At 54.1% G+C, this 22663-nt stretch overlaps 7 protein-coding genes across 7 annotated transcripts; 3 read left to right on the top strand and 4 right to left on the bottom strand.

The window, feature by feature from the left end:
* Positions 1–1039: 1039 nt before the first annotated feature.
* Positions 1040–2911, top strand: ISF_09243 (glutamate decarboxylase; the record flags this gene model as incomplete). Its single annotated transcript, XM_018852846.1, has 3 exons — positions 1040–1341; positions 1437–2151; positions 2225–2911. 3 exons carry the CDS (start codon positions 1040–1042, stop codon positions 2909–2911), a joined length of 1704 nt encoding a protein of 567 aa, XP_018699949.1.
* Positions 2912–3068: 157 nt separating this feature from the next.
* ISF_09242 (acetylornithine aminotransferase) lies at positions 3069–4574 on the bottom strand (the record flags this gene model as incomplete). Its single annotated transcript, XM_018852845.1, has 2 exons — positions 3069–4325; positions 4428–4574. The coding sequence occupies 2 exons, from the start codon at positions 4572–4574 to the stop codon at positions 3069–3071; spliced, it is 1404 nt and encodes a 467-aa protein (XP_018699948.1).
* Positions 4575–5185: 611 nt separating this feature from the next.
* On the top strand, positions 5186–5470 carry ISF_09241 (hypothetical protein; the record flags this gene model as incomplete). The annotated part of the gene is made up of 1 exon (XM_018852844.1): positions 5186–5470. The coding sequence occupies one exon, from the start codon at positions 5186–5188 to the stop codon at positions 5468–5470; it is 285 nt and encodes a 94-aa protein (XP_018699947.1).
* A 396-nt stretch (positions 5471–5866) lies between these two features.
* On the bottom strand, positions 5867–6700 carry ISF_09240 (Twin arginine translocation protein; the record flags this gene model as incomplete). The annotated part of the gene is made up of 1 exon (XM_018852843.1): positions 5867–6700. One exon carries the CDS (start codon positions 6698–6700, stop codon positions 5867–5869), a length of 834 nt encoding a protein of 277 aa, XP_018699946.1.
* Positions 6701–9456: 2756 nt separating this feature from the next.
* On the top strand, positions 9457–10271 carry ISF_09239 (hypothetical protein; the record flags this gene model as incomplete). The annotated part of the gene is made up of 3 exons (XM_018852842.1): positions 9457–9552; positions 9609–9715; positions 9776–10271. The coding sequence occupies 3 exons, from the start codon at positions 9457–9459 to the stop codon at positions 10269–10271; spliced, it is 699 nt and encodes a 232-aa protein (XP_018699945.1).
* Positions 10272–11703: 1432 nt separating this feature from the next.
* Positions 11704–12450, bottom strand: ISF_09238 (hypothetical protein; the record flags this gene model as incomplete). Its single annotated transcript, XM_018852841.1, has 1 exon — positions 11704–12450. The coding sequence occupies one exon, from the start codon at positions 12448–12450 to the stop codon at positions 11704–11706; it is 747 nt and encodes a 248-aa protein (XP_018699944.1).
* Positions 12451–18859: 6409 nt separating this feature from the next.
* Positions 18860–20043, bottom strand: ISF_09237 (Zinc finger, C2H2-type/integrase, DNA-binding protein; the record flags this gene model as incomplete). Its single annotated transcript, XM_018852840.1, has 2 exons — positions 18860–19094; positions 19166–20043. 2 exons carry the CDS (start codon positions 20041–20043, stop codon positions 18860–18862), a joined length of 1113 nt encoding a protein of 370 aa, XP_018699943.1.
* Between the last annotated feature and the right edge of the window lie 2620 nt (positions 20044–22663).

The following is a 22663-nucleotide window of genomic DNA, read 5'->3' as shown; positions in this document are numbered from 1 at the left end:
ATTTGAGGTCGAGACAAATTTGAACAAGCCAAGAGATTTTTTTTCCCATTGGACCTTTTACTTGGCCACAAAGACAAATCAGCGTCTGTATGCGGCCAAGGTTGCTTACTGTGTACTTGTTGTTGTTGTCGTTGTCGTTGTTGTTGTTGTCGGTAAACCTCGAGGCCCCACTGACCGCTGGGAGAAGCCGGTCTCCATCTTGATCTCAGCGTGCCAGCCTCCAGGATGGCCACCATTGTACCTATGTATGTACATACATATGTACATACCTAGCGTAGCCGTCTGATCCGAGGAGGCGCAAGGCATGGCGTGGTCAGAGGCAGGGATGTGGATGCGGCGGCTCTCTTGGAGGCCTCGGCTGGGCATGGCATGTACGATGCTTGCACAGTGAAACAAGTTCCTTGAGATCAAGTATAAATAATTCAAGATAAATGAAGCTCCTTTAGAAGGAACTCTCCACAGAGCTCTGGCGAAGCGGCAACTTCTTGGCGATGAAGCTCTGACATGACGAACCCCCGCCTACTGTATGTAGGATAGCTGATAGCTCCAGACGCCCACTTTCCTAGTTCAGTACTAAGCTTGACCAGTTCCACAGGTACAGTACATACGCTAACTTACTACTACATCCCGTCGCCAGAGTTTTGAACATCCCTGCAAGACCTCGATTGGCTCCCTGGACGTGGAGAGCTTGATGAATTCATCAGTGGATCCCTCCGAGATGCCCGGTTCCCGTATGGTGGCGGTGTCCCGTTGAGCCAGCCCAGGTGCATCAATCCGGCCCGTGGCTAACACGGCCACACCTGCTACCTGCTACCTGCTAACAACCTGCTATCTGCTAACAACCTGCTACCTGCCAACAACCTGCTACCTGCTAGCAACCTGCTACCCCTCCCCCTCACCACTTAAAGTTTACCACCTCCCCCAAGCTCTCTTTCCCTCCCCTCTCTCCTCTCTCTCTCTTCCCCTCCATCTCCCTCATCTCTTCCTCCTTCTTTCAGTTCCTTCATAACCCAATTCGTACCATCACCCGTCAATCACCATGGTCCATCTCACCCGCGTCCAGACCGGCCTCGCCGGCGCCAAACCGCCCAAGCCCGTCGACAACAAGGCCGACCCCAAGGCTGCCTCCGCGACGGCCGAGAACCTCCACCACTCGGCCTCGCAGCTGCGCCTCGCCGAGTACAACGACGAGTTCACCACCTCCGTCTACGGCTCCCGCTTCGCCCGCGAGGATCTGCCCAAGGACTCCATGCCCGAGGGCGAGATGCCCAAGGAGGTTGCCTACCAGATGATCAAGGACCAGCTGAGCCTTGATGGAAACCCCAAGCTCAAGTACACCAAGTACACACATACACACACACTCACACACTCTCTCTCTCTCTCTCTCTCTCTCTCCCCTCCCTCACTCCAGGAATCTAGCTAACACCAACTTTCAGTCTTGCTTCCTTTGTCTCGACCTACATGGTGAGCCCATTCTTCCTTCGCCCTCCCCCATCCCTCATCATCACTCTAGACGCAATGCTCACCTTTGTCCTCGCACAGGAACAAGAAGCCCTTAATCTCATGGCTGACGCCTTCCCCACCAACTTCATCGACTACGAGGAGTACCCTTACACCGCCGACATCCAGAACCGCTGCGTCAGCATGATCGCCAACCTCTTTCACGCCCCCGCCGACGGCGACGCCATCGGCACCTCCACCGTCGGCTCCTCCGAGGCCATCATGCTCGCCGTACTCGCCATGAAGCGCCGCTGGAAGCAAGCCCGCCAGGCCGCCGGCAAGCCCACCGAGCACCCCAACATCATCATGTCCTCGGCCGTTCAGGTCTGCTGGGAGAAGGCCGCCCGCTACTTTGAGATTGACGAAAAGTACGTCGACTGCACCCGCGAGCGCTTCGTCATCGACCCCGAGGCGGCCGTCGCCCTGGTCGACGAGAACACCATCGGCATCGTCTCCATCCTCGGCACCACCTACACCGGCCACTACGAGGACACAAAGGCCATCAACGACCTGCTCGTCAAGAAGAACATTGACTGTCCCATCCACGTCGATGCTGCCTCTGGTGGCTTCGTCGCGCCCTTTGTCGTTCCGGATCTCGAATGGGACTTCCGCCTTCCCAAGGTCGTCTCCATCAACGTCTCCGGCCACAAGGTACGTTCTCTCTCTCCATTCTCAACACTTGCACGCTTTTGCTTTGGAACCCGCTCGCTGAACCACACCACAGTACGGACTCGTCCACCCCGGCGTCGGCTGGGCCGTCTGGCGCTCCTGCGAGCACCTCCCCAAGGATCTCATCTTCAACATCAACTACCTCGGCGCCGAGCAGTCCTCCTTCACCCTCAACTTCTCCAAGGGCGCCTCCCAGGTTATCGGCCAGTACTACCAACTCATCCGCCTCGGCAAGCACGGCTACCGCGCCATCATGAGCAACCTCGTCCGCACCGCCGACCACCTCTCGGCGCGCCTGCAGGAACTCGGCTTCGTCATCATGTCCGAGACCTCCGGCGGCGGCCTGCCCCTCGTCGCCTTCCGCTTCCCCGAGGGTGCCGAACCGCACGCCGTCGCGGACCGCGCCTACGACGAGTTCGCCCTCGCCGCTCACCTCCGCGCCCGCGGCTGGATAGTACCCGCCTACACCATGGCGCCCAAGACGGAAGGCCTCAAGATGCTGCGCGTCGTCTGCCGCGAGGACTTTTCCCGCAGTCGCGCCGACGACCTCATTGCTGACGTCAAGCTGTGCCTCGGCGTCCTGGCCTCGTCGGACAAGGAGACCCTCGAGCGCGCCAAGAAGTACGTCCTCCAGCACGTCACGGCCCACGGCAAGCGCAGCCACAAGCACACCGCGCACGCGTACAAGGACGAGAAGCACTCGCTCCAGGGCAAGTCGGGCAAGACACACGCCATTTGTTAAAATGGTTTTGGTTGGACAAGAGGATGACGATGCGGAAAGAATGCAAAATGTGTAAATGAAGCGAAATAGTCAATATATACCAAAATTGTGCAAATAAAACGCCCATTGTCTATCAAGTCGGCCCCGCTCTCTGTTTCAACCCGTGTCCGGCTCTGCCTTAGTTCCTCGTCGCGGCAATAGCCTCCTCGAGGATACCCAGGCCGACGCCAATCTCCTCCTCGGAGATCTTGAGGCTCGGCACGAAGCGCAGCGTGTTAGTTCCCGCGGTGATGACCAGCAGGCCCCTCTCACGCGCGGCCCCGACAACCGGGGCCGGGTCCTCGGTCATCTGCAGCCCGAGGATGAGCCCCCTTCCGCGGACCTCTCTGACGAGGTCCGGGAAGCGCTCCCGGATGCGCGCAAGACCCGCGCGGAATAGCTCCGACTTGGCGCGGACGTCGGCCTGCAGCGCCGGGTCGGCCAGCTTGGTGACCATGTGGTGGGCGAGGCGGCAGGCGAGCGGGTTGCCGCCAAAGGTGGTGCCGTGGTCGCCGACGGCGATCTTGTCGGCGACGCGCTCGTTGACGAGCACGGCGCCGACGGGGAACCCGTTGCCGAGCGCCTTGGCGGTCGAGAGGATGTCCGGGTGGGCTTCGGGGGGCAGGTGGGCGTGCGCCCAGAGGTGGCCGGTGCGGCCGAGGCCGCACTGGATCTCGTCGTGCACGAGCACGGCGCCGACCTGCCGGGCGCGGCGGGCGAGGGCGACCAGGAACTCGTCGCTGGCGGTGCGCACGCCGCCCTCGCCCTGGATGGGCTCCACGATGACGGCGCACGTGTTCTCGGTGACGAGCGCGTCCAGGCCGGCGACGTCGTTGTAGGTGCCCTGGCGGAAACCGGGGACCATGGGCGCGAACGGCCGCTGGTACTTGGGGTTGTGCGTGGCGGAGAGCGCGCCCATGGTGCGCCCGTGGAACGCGCCGTCGAAGGAGACGACCTCGGTCTTGCCACCGGACGGGTCGACCACCTTGCCGACCTTGCGCGCGAACTTGAGCGCCGCCTCGTTGGCCTCGGAGCCGGAGTTGCACACGAAGACGCGCGCCGCGTCGTGCATCCCGCCCGACTCCTTGGTCTTGTCCACCAGCAGCTTGGACAGCGCGCCGGTCCACGGGTTGTAGTAGAGGTTCGAGGCGTGGACGAGGGTCCGCGCCTGCTCGGTCAGGATCGCGGTGAACTCTGGGTCGCAGTGGCCGAGCGCGGTGACGGCGATGCCGGCGGTGAGGTCGAGGTACTTGCGGTCGGCGGCGTCCCACAGCCAGGAGCCGGCGCCGCGGACGAAGACGGGCGGAGGCCGGGCGTACGTGGCCACCATGTAGGGCGCGTGCTTGGCGACGAGCGCGGCGCTGGGGGAGTCGGCGGCGGGATCGGGGTTGGGGACCTGCACGTCGTGATGTTAGCGGATGACGTTACAGGCATGGAACAGCGTAGGCATGCAGGGCGATGCCGTGGCTTGAGCGAAGCGAAGGCCCTGAAAACGTACGTTGGACTGGGTTGGCGCCGACGGGTTGAGGCTATCGCCGAGACCGGCGGTCGCATATCCGCGGGCGATAACGGGCGTGGCAGGACGACGTGTCAAGGAACGCAGGGCGGCGGCAGAGTGCCTGGACAAGGCCAATCGAGACGCCATGGTTTCGATGAACTGATTTCCCCGGGATTGCTTCGAGTGGGAAGTGTAAAGGGGAAAGGCAGTCGAGGGAAAGTGACTCAAGATAAATACCGGGAGGGGATCGAGCGGACGAGGTGGGCCTCCGGCACCTTTTTTATTTTTGGCAGGTGCACGCACATGGTTTATCGATTAGTGTGCGCCCTGCGAGTCCAACATGGGCCGATATTTGACTCATCAAAGCGTTCGTTGTATTGGGAAATATTACGGATAGTCAAATAATATGTTAGTAGATCATTCTTAGAATTGACATTGCTGCCGAGCCTTGTAAGCTGGTCACCGAATGCTGTGTTGCCAGCTCTGATTTACTCCTGTGTATATGCCTCATTTTGTAGTTCTTCGATTTATAAAGAAAGCTGGCTCCTCAAGCGACAACACGAATTGCGAAAGGAACATGTTACCGGCATTTTCTAATTTTGCTATTATTTTCTACCAGTAACTAGCAGAAATACTCCAGCATTAAGCACAGCCCCCCGTGATTCCGTCTCTAAGCGCTTACATACCGCCTTTGCTGGAAAACATCTCAAACTGTGCTTCAAACCAGCTACATGCACGCTGATCCTCCTCACTCCGCCATGTACACCACTTTCCGCTTCTTCGTCGACGCTTCCTTCGGGGTCGGGCTCTCAAAAGTGTCGTTCAGCCTCTCCAGCGTATACCTCGGTCCCGACGCCGTAAAGGTACGAAATCGCCAGCTGCACAAAACCCCATACCGCAAAGACAATGCATATCCAGTAGCCAATCCTCTCCAGCGCGACCGGCGTCGCCAACTGATTGCCCAGTCCGGCCACCTTGACGCCCAAGCTCTGGACCGCGACGCCCTTGCCGCGCTGCTCGTACGCAACACCTCGGCGGCGTAGACGCCCTGCAGCGGCGTGATGGCGACGCAGTAGATAAAGTAGAAGGGGATGTCGGCGCCAGGAGCGCTAACAGATAAAAGGGGCCCGTGGACTTTCCTAACAGAGAGCCGGGGCAATGTGGCTGCGGGCAGCCGCAGGGCTGGTTGGTATGAAAGTGCTGCTATCGAGCGCTAGAATGAAAGACCAATACAAACCATTGGTCTGATTTCAGCGGCGGAGATTGCAACAGCAACGAGAAACACGTCACCTCGACCGGCGGCTGTATGCTGAGCCGGTCCAGCGACTACCTAATGTGTGGCCTGCACAGAGCAGCTTCCTTGATGGCCCGCACTTTTCATATGCCCTCGAGGCTGCCCAAGCCATTCCACCCACGCAGTCTATCCTCCATCGCGCTGCTCAATGCTTCACCAAGTTCGGAGGCTTGGAATGAAATACGTGCCACGTTTCATTGCGGCTGCCCAATGTCCCGTAGAAAGACGGACCCAAATCCTCTGCCGACAGCATGATCCAGTCCTCCGGGTCGTACTCCTCGCCCTCGTGCTCCATCTCTCGTCTGTACTCCTCCTCCTGGGCCGCACGCCTCGGGTCCTTGTCATAGTCCAGCCCTTGCACGCAGCGCACCAGGTTGACCCAGCCCGAGCTCCAGGCGTCCGTGTCGTCGCCGTCGAACACGCTGCGCAGCGACGCCTCGTCGACCTGCACAAAGTAGCTGTGACGCGCCGACTTCGCCGAGGACCCCGCCGGAGGAGGACCAGGCGACGTGTCCCCAGCGACCCAGGCGCGGAAGCGCTCGCGCAGCGCGTCCCGCGAGGCGCCCCTGAGGGCCCGGTCGGACACGAATTTCCAGTCGACACCATCAACGACGCTAGACGCTGCCGGCGCCAGCTTGCACGGGGACGCGAGGTCGTCGCGGGTCTGCTGCGCGACGCGCTCCTTGAAGCGCTCCCAGGCCGCGTCGTCCCCGTAGGTGCACCGGTAGATTACCCATCCCCATTTTCTGACGTTGAAGAACTCGAGCTCGTCGGCCAGTAACTGTACGCCTGTCGGGGAGTCGTTCGAGGACGGCGTGGAGCGCCGTTGTCGGGGGGGAAGCGAGGCACCGTGCGGTGAGATTGGTGGCTTGGACGCGGCCCCTCGTATTGAAGTGAGACTTGGTCGACGACCAGGAAACGATGACGCGGCGACAGGTCCTGCCCTGGAGAGCAGGCGCTGGCGCGCGAGAACAATCATGCTGGTGTAAAAGAGGGCATATAGATGGCGGAGAAGAAGGCGTTGTGCTGTGGTCGTAGGGCGGGGGGATGCTGCAGGCGCTTATTATGCAAACGAAATTGAGCATGGGGTGATGTTTCTTGGTGTCTTGGCGTAAACTTGGACTTCTGGAAGTCGTTTGCAGATTGCGTAAGATTGATTTGTCGACTTTGATAATAATCGCAGAGAAATAATTGCAGCCGGTGGGAAACCTGGTGAAGGCGCTCACGAGCCAGGCCCCCCCTCTGGTCGTTGTTTGCCCGCCGAAGAGGTGCACGTAAACAGCTTTATATACACTGAAATAAGAGGTCATTCGGATGCGCAGTCGAAATCAAAAGTTGTAAAATAGCCACGAATCAGCAATGAGTATATGCTTGTCTCCGCACTGGCCATCATCCTACCAGCAACCGCAAAGTAGCCGCGCCATAACAACACCGTGGATACAACGATGCCTCCGAACACACTACTCACATTCGTAATTCTAGATGCCTTCAATTGATTAGGAAATGCGCTTTAAAGTCTTGAAGGATGCTCTCTATTAACTTGCGAAAAATAAAATAAAAAGGCGCGCGTTGTTGCCTTGCCTTGTCTTAGTCCGTATGCCAGGCTTCGTTGCGTCAATGTGAATGAAGCGGACAAATACTATTCTTGGTCAGGGTACAGGAATAACCAAAACTAGAGAAAAAAGAAAACGTCCCGTATCTCTTTCCAATTAACCCTAGCATAAAAGGATACCGCTTGTAGACAAAGCACCTGGGCAGTATTCGGCTGAGTCTGGCTACCCTGGAATGGTCGAGGCAAGTGACCTTCTCCTTGGTACACTCAGCCTTGTACACACCTATGTACATAGCTTCTAGGGTTGCCCAGGATAAACCAGTGGGAGCAACAGTCGGCCAAACGTCGTGCAGGGTAACTTGCAAAGAGTGTGCATCCCTTTGGATGCCGTAGGGCTCCAGGACGGTCACTGACAAGGATACGAACCAATCGTAGGCCTATGTCTTGTAGGTACTTACTTTTTCGTGGCATATCCTAGTAGAGTGATGTACTATTTCTATCTAAGCACAGTTAAGTACATTAAGATTCAAGTAATAATCCCTGTTTGAATGTAGCTAGAATGTACGTCCTTGTCAGTGGATAGAAATACCTCCTGGAGGCTTACGCCATCCAAAGTGATTCAAGCAAGACCCCTGTAACACTGCGGTGCGCTAAAACCAACGAGACATGTGTCAAGACGGAATCTGAGAAAAAAGAGACGTGTCAGTCGCTTCAACGGCACTTGTTTCAAGCCTAACGCAAGACAATGAATGACGTTGGCGCCGTTCCTTCTTCCTTGGCGTCCGTACCAGTTCATCAACTGCGGAAGGATCGGGGAGCGGGGACAGAAAGAGTGGAAGGAGGCTTGGAGGGCCCGAGGCTGGCTGGTGCAAGATAATCCCCAGTTTTCCAGGCAGCAAAACACCACAACTGAAGAGGTAACCTTGTCGTGCTGAAAGGGACCGGAAAGAAGTAGACGGGAAAGGAGGCGTCGACGGCCAGTGAAGAGGAACACGAGGGCGGGGGAGAAATGGGACGGACGGAAAAAAGTGGCGGTTGTTAATTTCGATAGACGAAACTCTATTCCGGAGGCGCTTGGCGATACCGTGGTGGGCAGGAGTTGGGAGTGTAGCTAGAATGCGATATGTTCGTTGTAAATTCGATGAATCCAATAGGGGAAGAGTAGAATCTCGACAATGACAAATTGTCATGGATATCGTATGGCCTCCTCCCAATACCCGGAGGTGAACCTGCGCCACCCAATGAATGTTCCCTGCCTGTGCCCTACACTAGCGGCCCTCTGGAGCACTGTCGGCCAGCCCCTGTGAGGGTGCTACATAGGTACATAGGTAAAGTTCTACAGTTTGTACTAGAGGTAGTTAGGACATTGACATAGAGAGGTGAGTGATGATGAACTTGAAGGATTCAATAACAAGGCTTAATTACAGTAAGCGGGCACTCGACCCTCGAGGAGCAAAGTCAAGCGCCAGATTGGCGAAAAATCGATTCACGGCACTAATTTCCTCGAATAAAGTGAGCCTAGTTTTTCACCTTGCAGCAAAAAGTCTGCTCGTCTTCTTCACCTCTCAAAACACGTCCTCTTCTTGTTCCGCATCCAACACATCCAACACATCCAACACATCCAACACATCCAACACATCCCGTCACGTTTTCCCGTCGTTCATCGTGAAATCAGAAAAATTCCAAGTCTATTCCAAGTCCCCGTAAAATGTCGGCCTGCCGCTGCCCAGGAACATCTCGCACTCCACCCTGAACACGCCCGCTGAGTTGAGGCAGGCCAAACGCATCTACGAAGCTCAATCGCGTCCTGAGGAGATACAGCGCTTTTTTTTTTGGATCTTTTCAGAAGTCTACATGCGGCGTTGTAGACCCCGAAATCCCCCAGCACCTGAAAACTATCCCTGAAAACTATCCCTGAAAACATCGATCTTATTGGGGACTTGAGTCCGTTTGCTTCACCCTTTTTCATACACGGACGCGTCCCAAACACAGACTCTGACGAGTTTACCGTAGCTGGTACGGTTGCGTCGAACAAGCTAGAAGAGGAACTGCCCTCCCACTCAACCACTGTACCAGCAGATGCGACTCGGCGCGGGGTCAGTCGTGCTCGAGGCAGACGAATTCGACGTCATCTTCGTCGACTGACTTCCACCTTGAACCGAGTTCGAGCAACTTCCATCTCTATGGCTGCCAAATCTACCAACACAACGCCCAAGCACGAGCAAGGTCCCACAACCTTTCAAGCGCCCAAGCCTCGTAGTCAATATCAAGCCGAGAATGTGAGTCGAGTACCCAGCACGTTTCAAAGCCATTTGCGCTAACCACCAGTATGTAGGCCAAAAGGCGTGATGGAAACATGGAAATCCTCACAAACAACATGACTGGTATCGACGCAGCACACATCCTGCCCTATGGCATGACTTCGACTAGCGACGGTGCTAGGTGACTCAATATCCTTGTCCCTATGCTGGGTGTAATGTTCGGGGCGCGTTTCTCCGACAGACTTCGTGTTCTTATAGAATCCGAGGAGCTTCCTTCGTCGACCTGGAACCTTCTGACCCCCAACTGCTACGTGCACCGACCTTACGACAAGGGCCTGATTGCCTTTCGCCCTGAGCGCATCACCAAGATGATCAAGGACTCCGAGGAGATTTTTCATGTTCATCTCTCTATTCACTGGCTGGGGGAAAACTGTCATCAGATGCTGCGAGTCTGCCAAGCCCACCGAGAGCCAAATGCAGGGCATGTTCACATTGCTGGACGAGTATCGAGAAAAAGAGGCAACATTGGGACATTTACGATGTACACCAAGGGTCAGCGTGTCGCTGATGGTACGGAGACAGAGATTGGGTTTCCCGACCTTGACGATGCTCAGAAAATGGTTGACCGTCTTGCTATGAGCTGGTTCATGAGGATGATCCTGTTTCTTGCTGGCGGCGCGGGGATCCCGTTCGGCGACCCCCGCGACAACGAAGAGCAACACGACCCCCGATCGTGATCGTCTGCCTGTGGAGACTGAGAACTAGCTGGCAATCCTCAACGAGTACCTGCAGAAGTCCGACCATCGCGTCGCTGATCTGGGTCGTTACCGGGCAGGAAGCGACACGATTCATCCTAGAAAAAAGTAAACCGAGAAATGAAGAAGGTTCCAGGGAGAGTAAGGACAGCAAGGATAGTAAGGACGGCAAGGATAGTAAGGACAGTCCCGTAGGAATAGTAGGGACCGTAGGGATAGTAGCGACAGTAGGGACAGTAAGGACAGCAGGGATAGTTGAGACAGTAAGGATAGTAGGCATAGTAGGTATGCGTAATATTTCTAACGCGTTACTTTATTGTCAAGTTTTATTATAAAGATTTCAGTTAGTCCGTAAGTTCTAACCTACTGGCACTACCTCCTGTCGAGTAGGTTCGAATACAAAAACTCTAGCACCCTGAGCAAATCTTTCGCAGCCTAATCCCGTCTAATGACATGAATCTAAGAAGCTTAAAAAAAAAGGGAAAAAACAACAAAGCTTCCATGACGTCGACGGCATGCGAGTGTTTTGGAGGAAAGCGAGTTTGGGCGGAGTTAGTAGCAATGTCCACAGTCAATATAGAACAATTGCTCGTAAGCATGACTATTTGTCATTGCGAGGTCAAACTCGATTGAACATAGCTTTTGCGAACATTGACCTTGATCAACATATGGCTTTCGCTAATTAATCGTAACAATGCCCGATCTGATCCACGATATGTACGATAAATGAGCACACCCACCTATCTGCCGTCAAACGGCTCAGTCAGGTTTCGTGGACACCCTGACTACCTGGCCATCCCCCGCGATCTTCATGCGCCCTACGGTGAGTTTCCGCGCTCATCGTTCATCCTATCGCGACCTGTTTCGGATTGTCACTCCAAGACATGGCTGGCCTCGAGTCTGATCCACTCACTTACACGCGCCCCAATCGAACGTTGAAGGCGGTGCAACGGCGAAAGCTGGCAAGTATTGCCGGCTAATTTGCATACTCTCATGGCTAAAATTGCTTTCAGATGGGCTAAATGGCAAAGGCCTCGGTGTTGCTCGTGTCGCGACGTTGCTTTTGTAGACGAGTGTCTCGGCTTTAATCAGCCCGAACTTGCTGTACTCAGCAGCCGCTGATCTCTCGACGGTTCGCCATCGCGCCGTCTTCTTGGATTGTCAGTGGCCTCTGTCTCAACCTTACAAACTCTGATGGCGCGGTGACTTCTGTGCAGCGGGTTTCCTGCCTCATACTACCCACACAAACCAAGCCTTCCCACAGCCTTCTTGCACGCCAACAAGAGTGTAATTTGTCGATGTACGAATTTATCGTAACGAGGCACCGTGATTAAAACTTGCTTGAATTCTCTGCCGATGGGTTACGTGGCCGGTGCGACAACTCATGCGCCAGGGTATTGCCCAGTCGGCAGAGTCACTGCTTCGTCGACACCTCTAGGTTGCCAGTCCAGAAAAAGTGTGGCGCGCCGAGTGGAGCGCTCAAAGCGACATCTCTTCTCTCGCGCTTTAGATTATCGTACTGGAAGCGTGCCGTGGCGCGGTGCCTCTTGAGAGCGGCGAGAACATCTCCCATTCCAGCCACGTCCTCAAGTGCGGGGGGAACTAGCTCGCCAGGCGGCATTATGGCTGTGCGCCACGCCGTGTGGAAAATCAAGGATCTTTCAGGAACTCCTGCATGAACCTGGCATGGAGAAGCCGGCCCAACACCGTCGCGCAGGCTGCCATAGTTCAGCACTAGCTGGCGGTACTCGTTGATGATGGGGTTCTTGTGTGGTTGCACTGGGCCAGCCCACACCCGCAACTCGAGGCCACAACCATTCCACTCGTCTTGGTGCGTAATGAACTCTTCATTGTCTCGGACGCTCTTTTCCAATCCTAAAGTTCGCACCCCACTAGCATCCGTAGCACTCCCGCCGTCAGAGCCTGGGCAACGGCCACTGCGAGAATTCGCGTTCAGAGATGGACGCGTAGAGTGATAGCTCTCGTCCTCGAAGAAGCTGAACCCCCTCTCCCCGCTGATCATGAGCTGTTCAGCATCCACATCCTCGGCGGCAGCGATGTCTTCACCCAGAGTATCGGGCTCGAACTCCAATCGGAGTTGTCTCAGGCCTTTCAGCATACCTGGCCGACGCCGCGATGATGTTTGGCTAGAGTGACTCATGTCTGAAATGCTTCGCTCTTGAACGGACAGCTGTTTGAGAAAATGCAGAAGCCGCTCAATGAGTGGCCCAGATGATCGTCGTGGTACACATGTCAATGTTAGTGAGAAAAGTCGGGTATTCATGTCTGGCACAAATCGCTGGGGGTATGCTTTGTCGATTCGAAATAGAATGGATGTCTCGGCCAGATACAGCCTCGCCAAGGAGGACAATCCATCGGCAGTTAGGGTCGGAATATTGGTGACGAGCGAGTGGTGTATGCGTAACGACCGTAAATTAGACGAGTATACTGGTCGGAATACATGGGCGAGTCCTACAATTCCATGGAGCATCGTGCAACTGGGCCAAAAGTCTAGAGCTGGGCTGCGAGGTGGTATGATAGGCATAGAGTCGCATGCAAAGTGCTCCATTTGTCCGTTGGATGTCCGAAGCAGCCTCTCAACGCCACTGGCGGAGATTTGATTGCACGAAACATCTAAATGGGTAATGCCTCTTGAATTACGAAACGTGTCTTCAATGTCATATTCTGTAGACTGATGCGATAAGATGCGAGTTGCTTCGTCCACGGAATCCGTGCGTAAAGGGCTTCGTCCATCGGAGCGAAAGATCTGGCGTTGGCCATATAAGAAGTAGGGCTGGGCATCATATGTGGGAGCGTCCGAGTAATACCGCTCTGGGCTACTGAAGCGGCCGCTATATTGGGATTCCTCGATAAAGTCGAATCGACCATAGGAGGCAGTGCCCTCACCACGAACCGATAGCTTGCCCTCCGTCTGGAAGTGGACGGGCGACCGCAGAGCTGAGTGGGGGAAGCATCTGTCCACCAAGGTCTGCAGAATAGAATCCGTGAGCCTATTGTGGCTCAGATTCAGGCTCCAAAGTCGTAATTTATATAGTTCAGCCAGGCCGATGAAGGTGGCGTCATCAAGTTCACGTCCGGAGAGCTTCAAAATTCGCAGATCAGGAAGAAGCGAGGGCTGAAGCAGCGGCGCGATCGAACCCGGCAGATTGGATACATCAAGGTAGACAAGCTTCTGTAAGGAGGGCGATGTAAAAAAAGTACCAGGGAGTTGTGCGGAGCAATGGGAGATGCTGAGAAGCAAGGGAGAGGAATGCGACTTTGTGAGGCTGACGAGAGAATTTGGATCAATCTCTGTGTGGCGGTCAAGTAAAAGGACATTTACTTGAGGCAAAAGCTTCAACGTCATGTGCAGACTGCGAAGAAAACGGCCGTTTTGGTCGGTAGCAAACTCGTAGCACTCCTTTGCGAAGTCGCGAAGGTCAAGGATGCGAGCCAGGCGGCGGGTGGAGGGCCGGACATCGCCAAGTTTAACGAACGTGAACTCGAACCACCACAGTAGATCTGCGAAGACGACATTAGTTTGAGCATAATGGAGCAGGAAAGCTGCTACTTCCAGGTGCTTGGTATGATAACTAACCATCACCGGGTAGTAGGCCGCGTCGGCGAACGGTGGCTAGAACGTCAACCCACAAGTGAGGTGCAAACACCTTCCAGAAATGGCGGTTCACCAGACAGAGAGCATGAAAGTCGGCTTCATGTATGTATGGAGCAGCAACTTGTAGCCAGTCAGCGAGGGTGACGGCTTCCTGGTACGACGGCAGCGATGCCATGCTATGCTATGCGGCAGGGTTCATCGAGCGACGCGCGATCTGGACTCTAACGAGTTAAGATGATGCAGCCTGGACTGATACCCGAGTGGAGCCCGTTCCAGCAGAAAATCGTTCGAGTTTTCGGAACTTGGCTACGGGTGTCGTACCAATGGCACGCAGTCCGGTTTTTCCAAGGTGAAGGCGATTAGTAGTGGGTGGCGAGCTCAGTCGTTCATTCCAAGCCAGCGTGGGGGAAAGATGAGGCAAGAAGGTACCAGGCAAAATGAAGCCAGTTGGCAGAAGGAAGAAAGCACCAGGCTGGACGGTAAGCGGATGAAAAAGAAACGCTGGCGGCCAAGTGCGCTCCGTCGACGTGCAGTAGTCGGGCGGCTGGAGGTAGAGGTCAAAGCGAGAACTGGTCGAAGCCGAGTTCTTTGATTGGCAGGAGAGTGGGCGTGTGAGCGAAGAAGGCCGGATGATAATCTGAGAACTGACTTCAGATCAAATTCTCAGGCTGATGTAACCACAACTCGCAAGAAAGTGTCATGCAAGTATCACGACGCTGATGCGAGTTTTGAGATGGCAAGGTGGACGAAAATAGCAGTGAGACTTGCGTGAGGGCGGCGGCTGGTGAACGCTAATGCTGCACAGTCAAGGAGCTGATTCGAGGCTGAAATGGTGACCTGAGCGGGACTATTGGATTGATTGAGGAGGAAGGCAGTGCTTGGATGAACGGGCCAAAGTATGTTGGACAAACATGATGCTGGTGATTAAGCAAACGGCGGGGAGAGAGGGCATGAGACCAGCCAAAATCCGCGGGGCAAGTCAGTTGCCAGCTGCTAATTTGCCAGCTTGTCTGAGAGGAACATGTGGTTCGGTGGCGAAGGCCTCCTAAAATAAGTACCTACGCCCCGCGCCACAAACGACGGCATGCCTGTGGAGGCTCTCCACAAGCCGCCTTCCCAGCCGCCTTGGCTACGCCACACTCAACATTGGCTGTGTGGCACTCGTTGCCTCATTTTACTACTGGTGTGATCTATCATTCAAATGAGGCCCGCCTGCCAAAGTTCACCTTTACATATGCGATGTCAAACTATGTTTCCATCAATATCCCGGTAGCGGATCTCATTGTGCTATGGCTATTTCGATACAATCCACAGGCGAGAAAAGAGACGCCTAGCAGGGTGCTGCATCAGCTACCTCGGTGCACTTCGCCCGGCGGGGGGGGGGATTATTGTTCTAGAATATGACTTGTCGAGTGAGATGATGGAAGCAAAGATGGAAGAAAGATTTGTTGGCACGAGGAAGCGACAAGCCGTAAGAATGGATCCGCGGTAAATTATAAACGTCCATGCGGAGATCACCTCTGCAGATATTAACGACGCGACCTGCAGTATTCCGCTCTGCAAGGTACTGCACAGATTTGATACTTGCATCATACTGATAGAGTCATCAATTACTGTTCGGGATGATGCGCAGCTGACCTCTCTCACCTGCAGCATCTGAAAATGGCCATGCATGTCTATCTTGCCCATCACAGGGAACCCCCGGCTTGCAGCGCGGTGCCCGGCACCCCTGCCCAGCAGAAAAAGCAAGAAAAAGCTGTACACATCGCGGAACAAAGGCTCGCCCGAGGCTGCATGCACCGGATCGGAAAATGGACAAGGAGAGTGTCGAACTCGGCTCATACCCGTGGAAAGCTGCCTTTTTCGAGTATCCCTATCGCTAATTCGATGCCGAGCCCCTAGGCCCTGCTGCCGAGAAAAATGAAGAGACGAAGCGGCCATCCCAACATCGACAGGCAACTTCAATTGGATGCACACAACCAACATTTTACGGTGGCCTTGGCCCTTGGCGCAGGTGGCAATGCCATTTGGTGACATTCTCGGGCCAGTCTCACCCAGCGAATCGTGACATTCTTACACATCCTTTTTTGTTTTCGCTCGACCTACCGAGTCATGCTCTGCCCGCCATTGGGGCAAGAAAATAAAAACAATAGAGTCGCGATTCTCAGCGCAAGTGCGTTTTGATAAAACGTTACATGATGTCGATAATCGCAATGCGCCCGATATGTGGTGAATCTACTGTTTGTAATTATAGAAGCTTGTCGTTATTTATGATGTGTAACAAAAACAGCCTCGTCCGAGCTCAAAGTGGCAGCTCTCGAGTCATTGACCAAAGGCAATTGATACTGGCGAATTACGACAACGAGAAAACAAGGAAAACTATTATTTGCCCTTTTCAGTATTTCTTGCATTTGCATGCAGTCTGCAGATGCGCAAGTCCCCCCCCCCCCCCCCCCAGAAGTGGACAGGCTGCCAACCATGTCTTGAGCGCAACTCTCGATTTGCGCCTGTACGACTAGATGGAATAATCTAGGCCGTCACACAAGAGTCGACGAGAAAACATGGTCACTCACCCCCAGCCAGGCACGTTACACTTGTCTCCTTTCTTGTTCGGCTGTCGGGCGTCGCCCTTCACAACACGACCAGCAAGCTTCGGGGTGGAGTACATAGAGTTGTAGTCGCCGACCACGTACGTCAAGACAAAGTGACGATTTCAAAATGGCCAGACTGATTGATTATAGATCGTCGCTGTTAGCGATTGCTGTCGAGGCGCGCGCTGGTTAGGGAGCCCGGCCAGTGCGGAATTACATGTGAAACAAGCGACAACGACGCATAATCTTCCGATCTTCCAAGGACAAAAAAAAAAAAAAAAAAAAAAAAAAAAAAAAAAAAAAAAAAAAAAAGAGTGCTTGCGGGTGGCTACGAATGGATCGCCAGACTGCCAATCCGCCATGATCCAAAACATGGCAAAACTGGAGAGACCCATCCACACCTGTGTGTGGACTTTGCCGTGCGCTCTACTTCCCCAGCCGTTTCGTTTTGTGGTGGCTTTCTCGGCGGGGGCAAATCGAAAAACCTGGCCATATTTTTATTCCAATTTTGTTTTTAGTTTCATTGCTTTTCTCCTCTCTTTTTTTTTTTTTTTTTTTTCTAATTTGGCGCCAATGAGGGAGCACCAAAAAAGAAAAGTGGCCTGTCAGTCAGTTGCTTTAGGTGACTGCAGCATGGTTCAAGACAAGCGAAAGCCTCCCCCACTAACACGCCATTATGGAAGAAAAGAAAAGCAAAAAATAGATGAATGGAGGCAAGTATAAAATCCAGCAAGCCGTAGCGAGTACAAAAGGGAAGAAGAGCGACCTGGCTGTCTAAGTCAACGCCAAAGGCTGCGTCTTTTGGTTTTGTCCAAACTAACTAAACTAGCAACGATTTATTCCCAATCTTCACACCCCTCCCTCTCGAGAGGGGGAGGGGGGCGTGCAGGCGGGATCTGAGACAGCATCACCCTTTCTGGGGCCGAGCTTTCTCGCCTTGTCTTTTTTTTCCCAAATCCCATCATGACAAGAAACCCCACCGGGGCCGTCTGGCCAGCTGCACGACGCCACGGCACGCTAATAGGTTGCTGTCAGTGACAAGTCAATTGCTCACCCTTGTCAAGATCAGTGTACTTTCGAGATCGTGTCAGTCTTGAGTCTCTCGATTGCCGGCTTGCTTCGTCACTGACACCCCCTCAAGCAGGATCGTTGCCTAAAACCACGCTGATCTGGTTGAAAGAGTGAACTTGGAGCGAAGAGGGAACATGAGAAATGTTGCCGACTCCAACAAACCCATTCCCATCCATCCCGCCGGTGCCCTTGATGGCCCACTCACACGCGGCCAAGGCAAGATGTGAATGGATATAATACGTACAACAGACAGACCAGGCAGGCTAGTAACACGCCAGAGACAGGATGGTACAAAGTCGTTCAAACAGAGCAGAGCAGACAAGAGAAAAGAGGCAAATTGTGCAAGAGGAGCAAGCTGTGTTTCGATACTTGCCTGCCAAGACACGTTGATTATCAGCTACATCACAGTTAAGTACTAAAATACAAGCCCATCCAGATCGCCAAAGCCAAGTAGTAAAGCCCAGTTAAAATTTCCATTATCCTTTCGATACCAAAGCTGCGTTTGCTGTATCACTCTTTCTAAAGTGCTCAAACACACTCTCGTTGCTGTAATCTTTCTTGTAGCCCCAAAAACGTATTTACCATTAGACTTCAGATGAAGATTCATCGAGACAAGATTCCGACCCAAAAGTATTTTCCATCACCCTCCACACCCCCATCCAAAGTTTTGTCCAAGAAACTGAAAAAAAAAAAGAATGTTGTAAAAAAAAAAAAAAAAAAAGGCCACCGCGATATTGCGAAGAGGCGCCGCCCAGGTTTAATAAGAAAAATCCCATATCACTCCCACCTGATGGATATCAATTGCCGTGACGCGTAAAACGAAGGTCGAGAAGAAGAGACACTGTTTAAAAAAAAAAAAAAAAAAAAAGCCAAGAAGCCGGAAACCCGATTGCGCCGCCAAAGACCAAGAGAATTCGCATTGCGTTTTTGCAGTTGTACATGGAGAGCCGTGACTGTTGCCGGTCGGGGAAGTCTGATATCATCCCTCTGACGTCGGCAGTCGGTTTCTCTTGATAAGCATCGCCTTCTTTTTCTTTGCAGATGCCCCGGTTTGAGTTGCCAAGATAGCATCCATCCATTTCATGATGGAACTAGTTTTGACAGCAAGTGAGCCCACCACGCGAGCCTCTGCATGTCTCAGGCTCAGGCCGCTCTACCAGGGTAGGGACAGGCCTTGGCCCCGCTGCCATGCACAATGGATTCCGCGCTCTCGTGCAACATCCATCTCTTGGCTCATCTGGGCGAACTTGCTCACAACCCAAACCGTACTGATATGCGAGGGGAAAACTCGCTCAGTAATCGTCGTGATTGTCCGCCATCATCTTAGCCTTGGGCGGGGCTCTGCGCTTTCGGCTGCGCTCTTCTTGCTCGATGATGGGAACGGCTGCAGGAATGAACTCCACGCCGCGGTTGCGGCTGTTGGGGCGGGCGTGCAGTTTGCGGTGGTTGTTGAGATTGTCTTGTCGGTTGAACTGGTTTTTTCCGCAGAACTCACACGAGAAACGGTTAGGTCCTTCACCGTGGAACCTAAAAGGTCGTCGCGGGTTAGTATCGGGAGTGCGAGTTGTGTGTCTTCAAGTTGCATTGGTACCACATACGTCTGCTTGTGTCTCTTCAGGTGCTCGTTGCGGCGGAACGCCTTGTGGCACCCGGGGTAGTCGCACTTGCACATGGCTCGGCGGACGACATCGACTCCGTTACCGTCACTCTTGTCGGACATGTTCCTTGAGGCGCGGATCTGGGCACGTTGGAGTTCCGACGTCTTGCGCTGAATCTCCTGTACCATCATCTTGCGGTGGGCACGGAGGCGGCTGGGAGAAGGAGGAGGGCCCTGGAGGTAGAAGCGGCCAATGGGGGACTGGGAGTGACGCTCGAGGTCGATAGCGTCGAGGCTGTGAGAAGCGAGCGTCTTTTGCTGGGGGAACAGAGCGATGGGGCTGTCGTTACCGCACGACCACGATGATGAGCTGTCGCCGATATCCGAACCGGAGAGGCTGTGCGTAGGTGTCATCATGAAGGAGCCGGGACCCATGGCAGCCTGGGGCGAGATGGTGTACATGTTGTTGAAGGAGTTGGAAGGAGTCAGTGAGCCCATGGACTGGTGTGAGGGCATGTTCATGCCGGGCATGAACTCGTAGTCTACGTTGAGGTGCTCAACTTTGCGGACTGGGGTTGAAGGAAGTACTTCCGGGAAGCCCATGTGGTCAGGCTCGGGCTTCACGTTGCCAAACATGTACTTGGGCAAGGTTGCCGTGGAAGGAGGAGTCAGCTCGCCGGCCTGGTGAGCGGCGGTAAAGGAACCATCAAAGTCGAGAGTCAGGTCGTTGGGCGTAGATCGTCGAGAGGTGGGCGTGAATGGTTCGCAAGCGGAGGAAGCAGAGGAGAAGCTGGTGCCTGTGGACGGGCAGGTCATGGCCTGCGGATAGATGCTGAAGTTGTCGTCCATGTCGAATGGGAAGTCCGACTCGAACTGCATTGTGGTTGCCATTGCGGGAGGAAAGTTTGATGTAAGAAACGAGAGCTGGAGAGTTGAGTGGAGGGAGAATGGAAAGGAATGTGTTGATGGATAAAGAAAGAACAAGTTCGAAGGGGGTTCGATATCCAGGTCAGAGGCCCGTAGTAATATAAAGGAAGGTGAGGAGGCAGGCGAGCAAGAGAGAGATGAACCTGAACAAAGAATGCAGTTTTACTTCGGAGAGGACGGACGCCCCTGAAGATATACCATCGAGGTGGAATGAGCTGTGGAGGAAGCTGCAGGCCGGACTGAGACAAGAGAGGTGTGTAGATCGCCCCGCGAGATATCGTGAGGTCTGGTGAGTTGTCTGGGCAGGATATAGTGACGGAGTCTTGGGAGAAGGTGGGAGGGGGAGTGAAGTTGGAGGTGAGTTGACTGAGAGGGTGTATATAAGTGCGAGGTGATGAGGGCGTGTAAGAAGGCGTCTAGTGAGAGAGAAGAGAGAGAGAGGTGTGTGTGTGGTGTGGGAGGGGTGAGATGGTGTGCGGTCTAAGTGAGAGGCGTGCGAGTGAGTGAGTGGACCACGCGGGCGTGTGTCTCTGGGCAAAGGCCGAGACGACGAGCCAAACTAAACATGCTTGAGAGTGAGAGAGATAGAGAGACAAGAGACCTTGTGGGTTCCCTTTTTTTCTTTCTTGTTGCTTGTCAGGTCAGGTCCCAGCCAGGGTGGAATGGAACTAGACGATGCACCAGCGCGGGAGGGGAGGGGAGGGTGACAGCAGTGCAGGGGGAGGGAGAGGGCCCCGGTTTGATGGGCCAGGTTTCGCTCGATCAGCCGATCCCACGGGTTGGCTTCTCACATTACGACGAGAGAAGGGACTGAGAAAGAGAGTGTGAGTGACAGCGAGGCGCGGGTACCTACCCAAGGGCTGTGGTGGGTTGGTTCCACCAGAGACTATCGACGGTCACAGTTTTTGGGGGGGGGGGGTTTTGCGCCGATTGTTCACCAGAACCGCCCTCGTCTTGTCTCTGGCGTCCCTCGAGTCCTGTCGCTGAAGTGCTTGCTAGTCAACTGCTCCCACGGGTGACCGTTCCTGTTCAAGGGAGGAAAAGTATTTGTAAAGCGGATTCAACTGTTGCTGGTAGCCGTGGTGACGACGGCGAGAAGAAGGGCAGTGAGAAACTGGTGAAAGCCGCGGTCTTTTGCGAGGGACAGACAATTGGAAAAACGCGAGAGGAAGGAGAGGTCCAGGAACTAGTTACCAAGGCATGGCGGAGATTATTGAAGGAGTAGTGGTTCGTTGGACATTTACTTTTTTCCTTTTTAATTTTCTGGTTGTAACATAACAGGCCATGTTTAGTGAATCTGAGGCAATTCGAAACTGACAAAAAAGAAAATCGAAAAGCTCCGAAAAGCCCATCTTCTCCTCATTCCATTCTGTCTAAATGGATAGTAAGAGGCGCAATGCCATTTCAAGGCCAAGTGGGTTGGTTGCATGCCACCACCACTTTTCGACCAGCAGCGTATTCTTTTTCCTTTTTTATTATAACCAATTTTTTCCTTCTTTTTACTTTTGGGGGCTACCATTTCCAGATCACCACCACACGCTCCTTTGTCCCTTGCTCTGGCAACAAAGGCTCGTTTTTTCCCCCTTGGCGTAGAAGTCCGAACAGGGCATCAAAAGCAACCGAGGGAAAAAAAAAATTGCGCGCAAAAATCCCGAAAAGCACAGGCAACTACAAAAGCAACAAGCATATGACCAAAGGCGGCTAGCCACCTAGATAGTTACGTAGGTAGGCTTTCAGCATCCCCAATCCACCAAAACCCGCCCACCCCATCGTGCGAGAGACACATCACGGGTTGGTCGGGTTTTGGTGGATCGGGTGAGGGGACGCGCCGTAACGTCGGGAAGCAGCATACTTGGTATACACGCTAGAGGTGGCGAGAATAGCTGAAATGGGAATTTGAATTTGCCCAGCCAGATTAAAAGTCGAGCCAAGCAAAGAGGCTGCGGCTGTGTGGTGGACTGACTGTCCCGGGTCTGCTTCTCGGGGAGAGGCAGTTGACGATATTGGCTTCTTGGTCAATATCCTTTGCCCAGATATGCACACAACGGCCCGATAAAACTCAGGGACCCAAAGACGACGAAGGAGGACGTCAAGATGCTGGATTCACTGCGTGACCGTCTACCTATACCTCCTCGCACTATGCACGAGACAGGTTGTCGGAATGCCATCACGTTATTGCCGGGCGGCTTGGTCCCAGCCAGCCTTTTTCTTATTCGACCCATAGTTCAGAATTTCTCTCCGCATAACGACGAGAAGGAACTGGTTGAGCCTCTTGGCTTGTGACCCTTCTCTTGGTCCTCCTCCGCCTCCCTCTAATACAAACGCCCAGGCAGGGCGTGGAATATGGAGCAAGCAACGGGAGCTCCGTTGGTCGCGCATCCACCGAGTAAAAAAAAAAAATCCCTTCCGGGAAACCCGCCAGGATGAATGGGAAAAGAGCCTACAGCAACGTGGAATTAGTTTTGGGGGGAGAGGGGGGAGGGGGCTTGCCTCGCCCCCCGCTGGTAACCCGTTGCTACCGTCCCGCGCGCCGCGCGCCGGCCCCCCCGTCCTTCCCGCGAAGTTCAAGTGG

The sequence above is a fragment of the Cordyceps fumosorosea genome (assembly GCF_001636725.1).
Source record: "Cordyceps fumosorosea ARSEF 2679 chromosome Unknown scaffold_44, whole genome shotgun sequence".
NCBI classification, from domain to species: domain Eukaryota; kingdom Fungi; phylum Ascomycota; class Sordariomycetes; order Hypocreales; family Cordycipitaceae; genus Cordyceps; species Cordyceps fumosorosea.
This window is presented reverse-complemented; position numbering and strand designations above follow the sequence as displayed.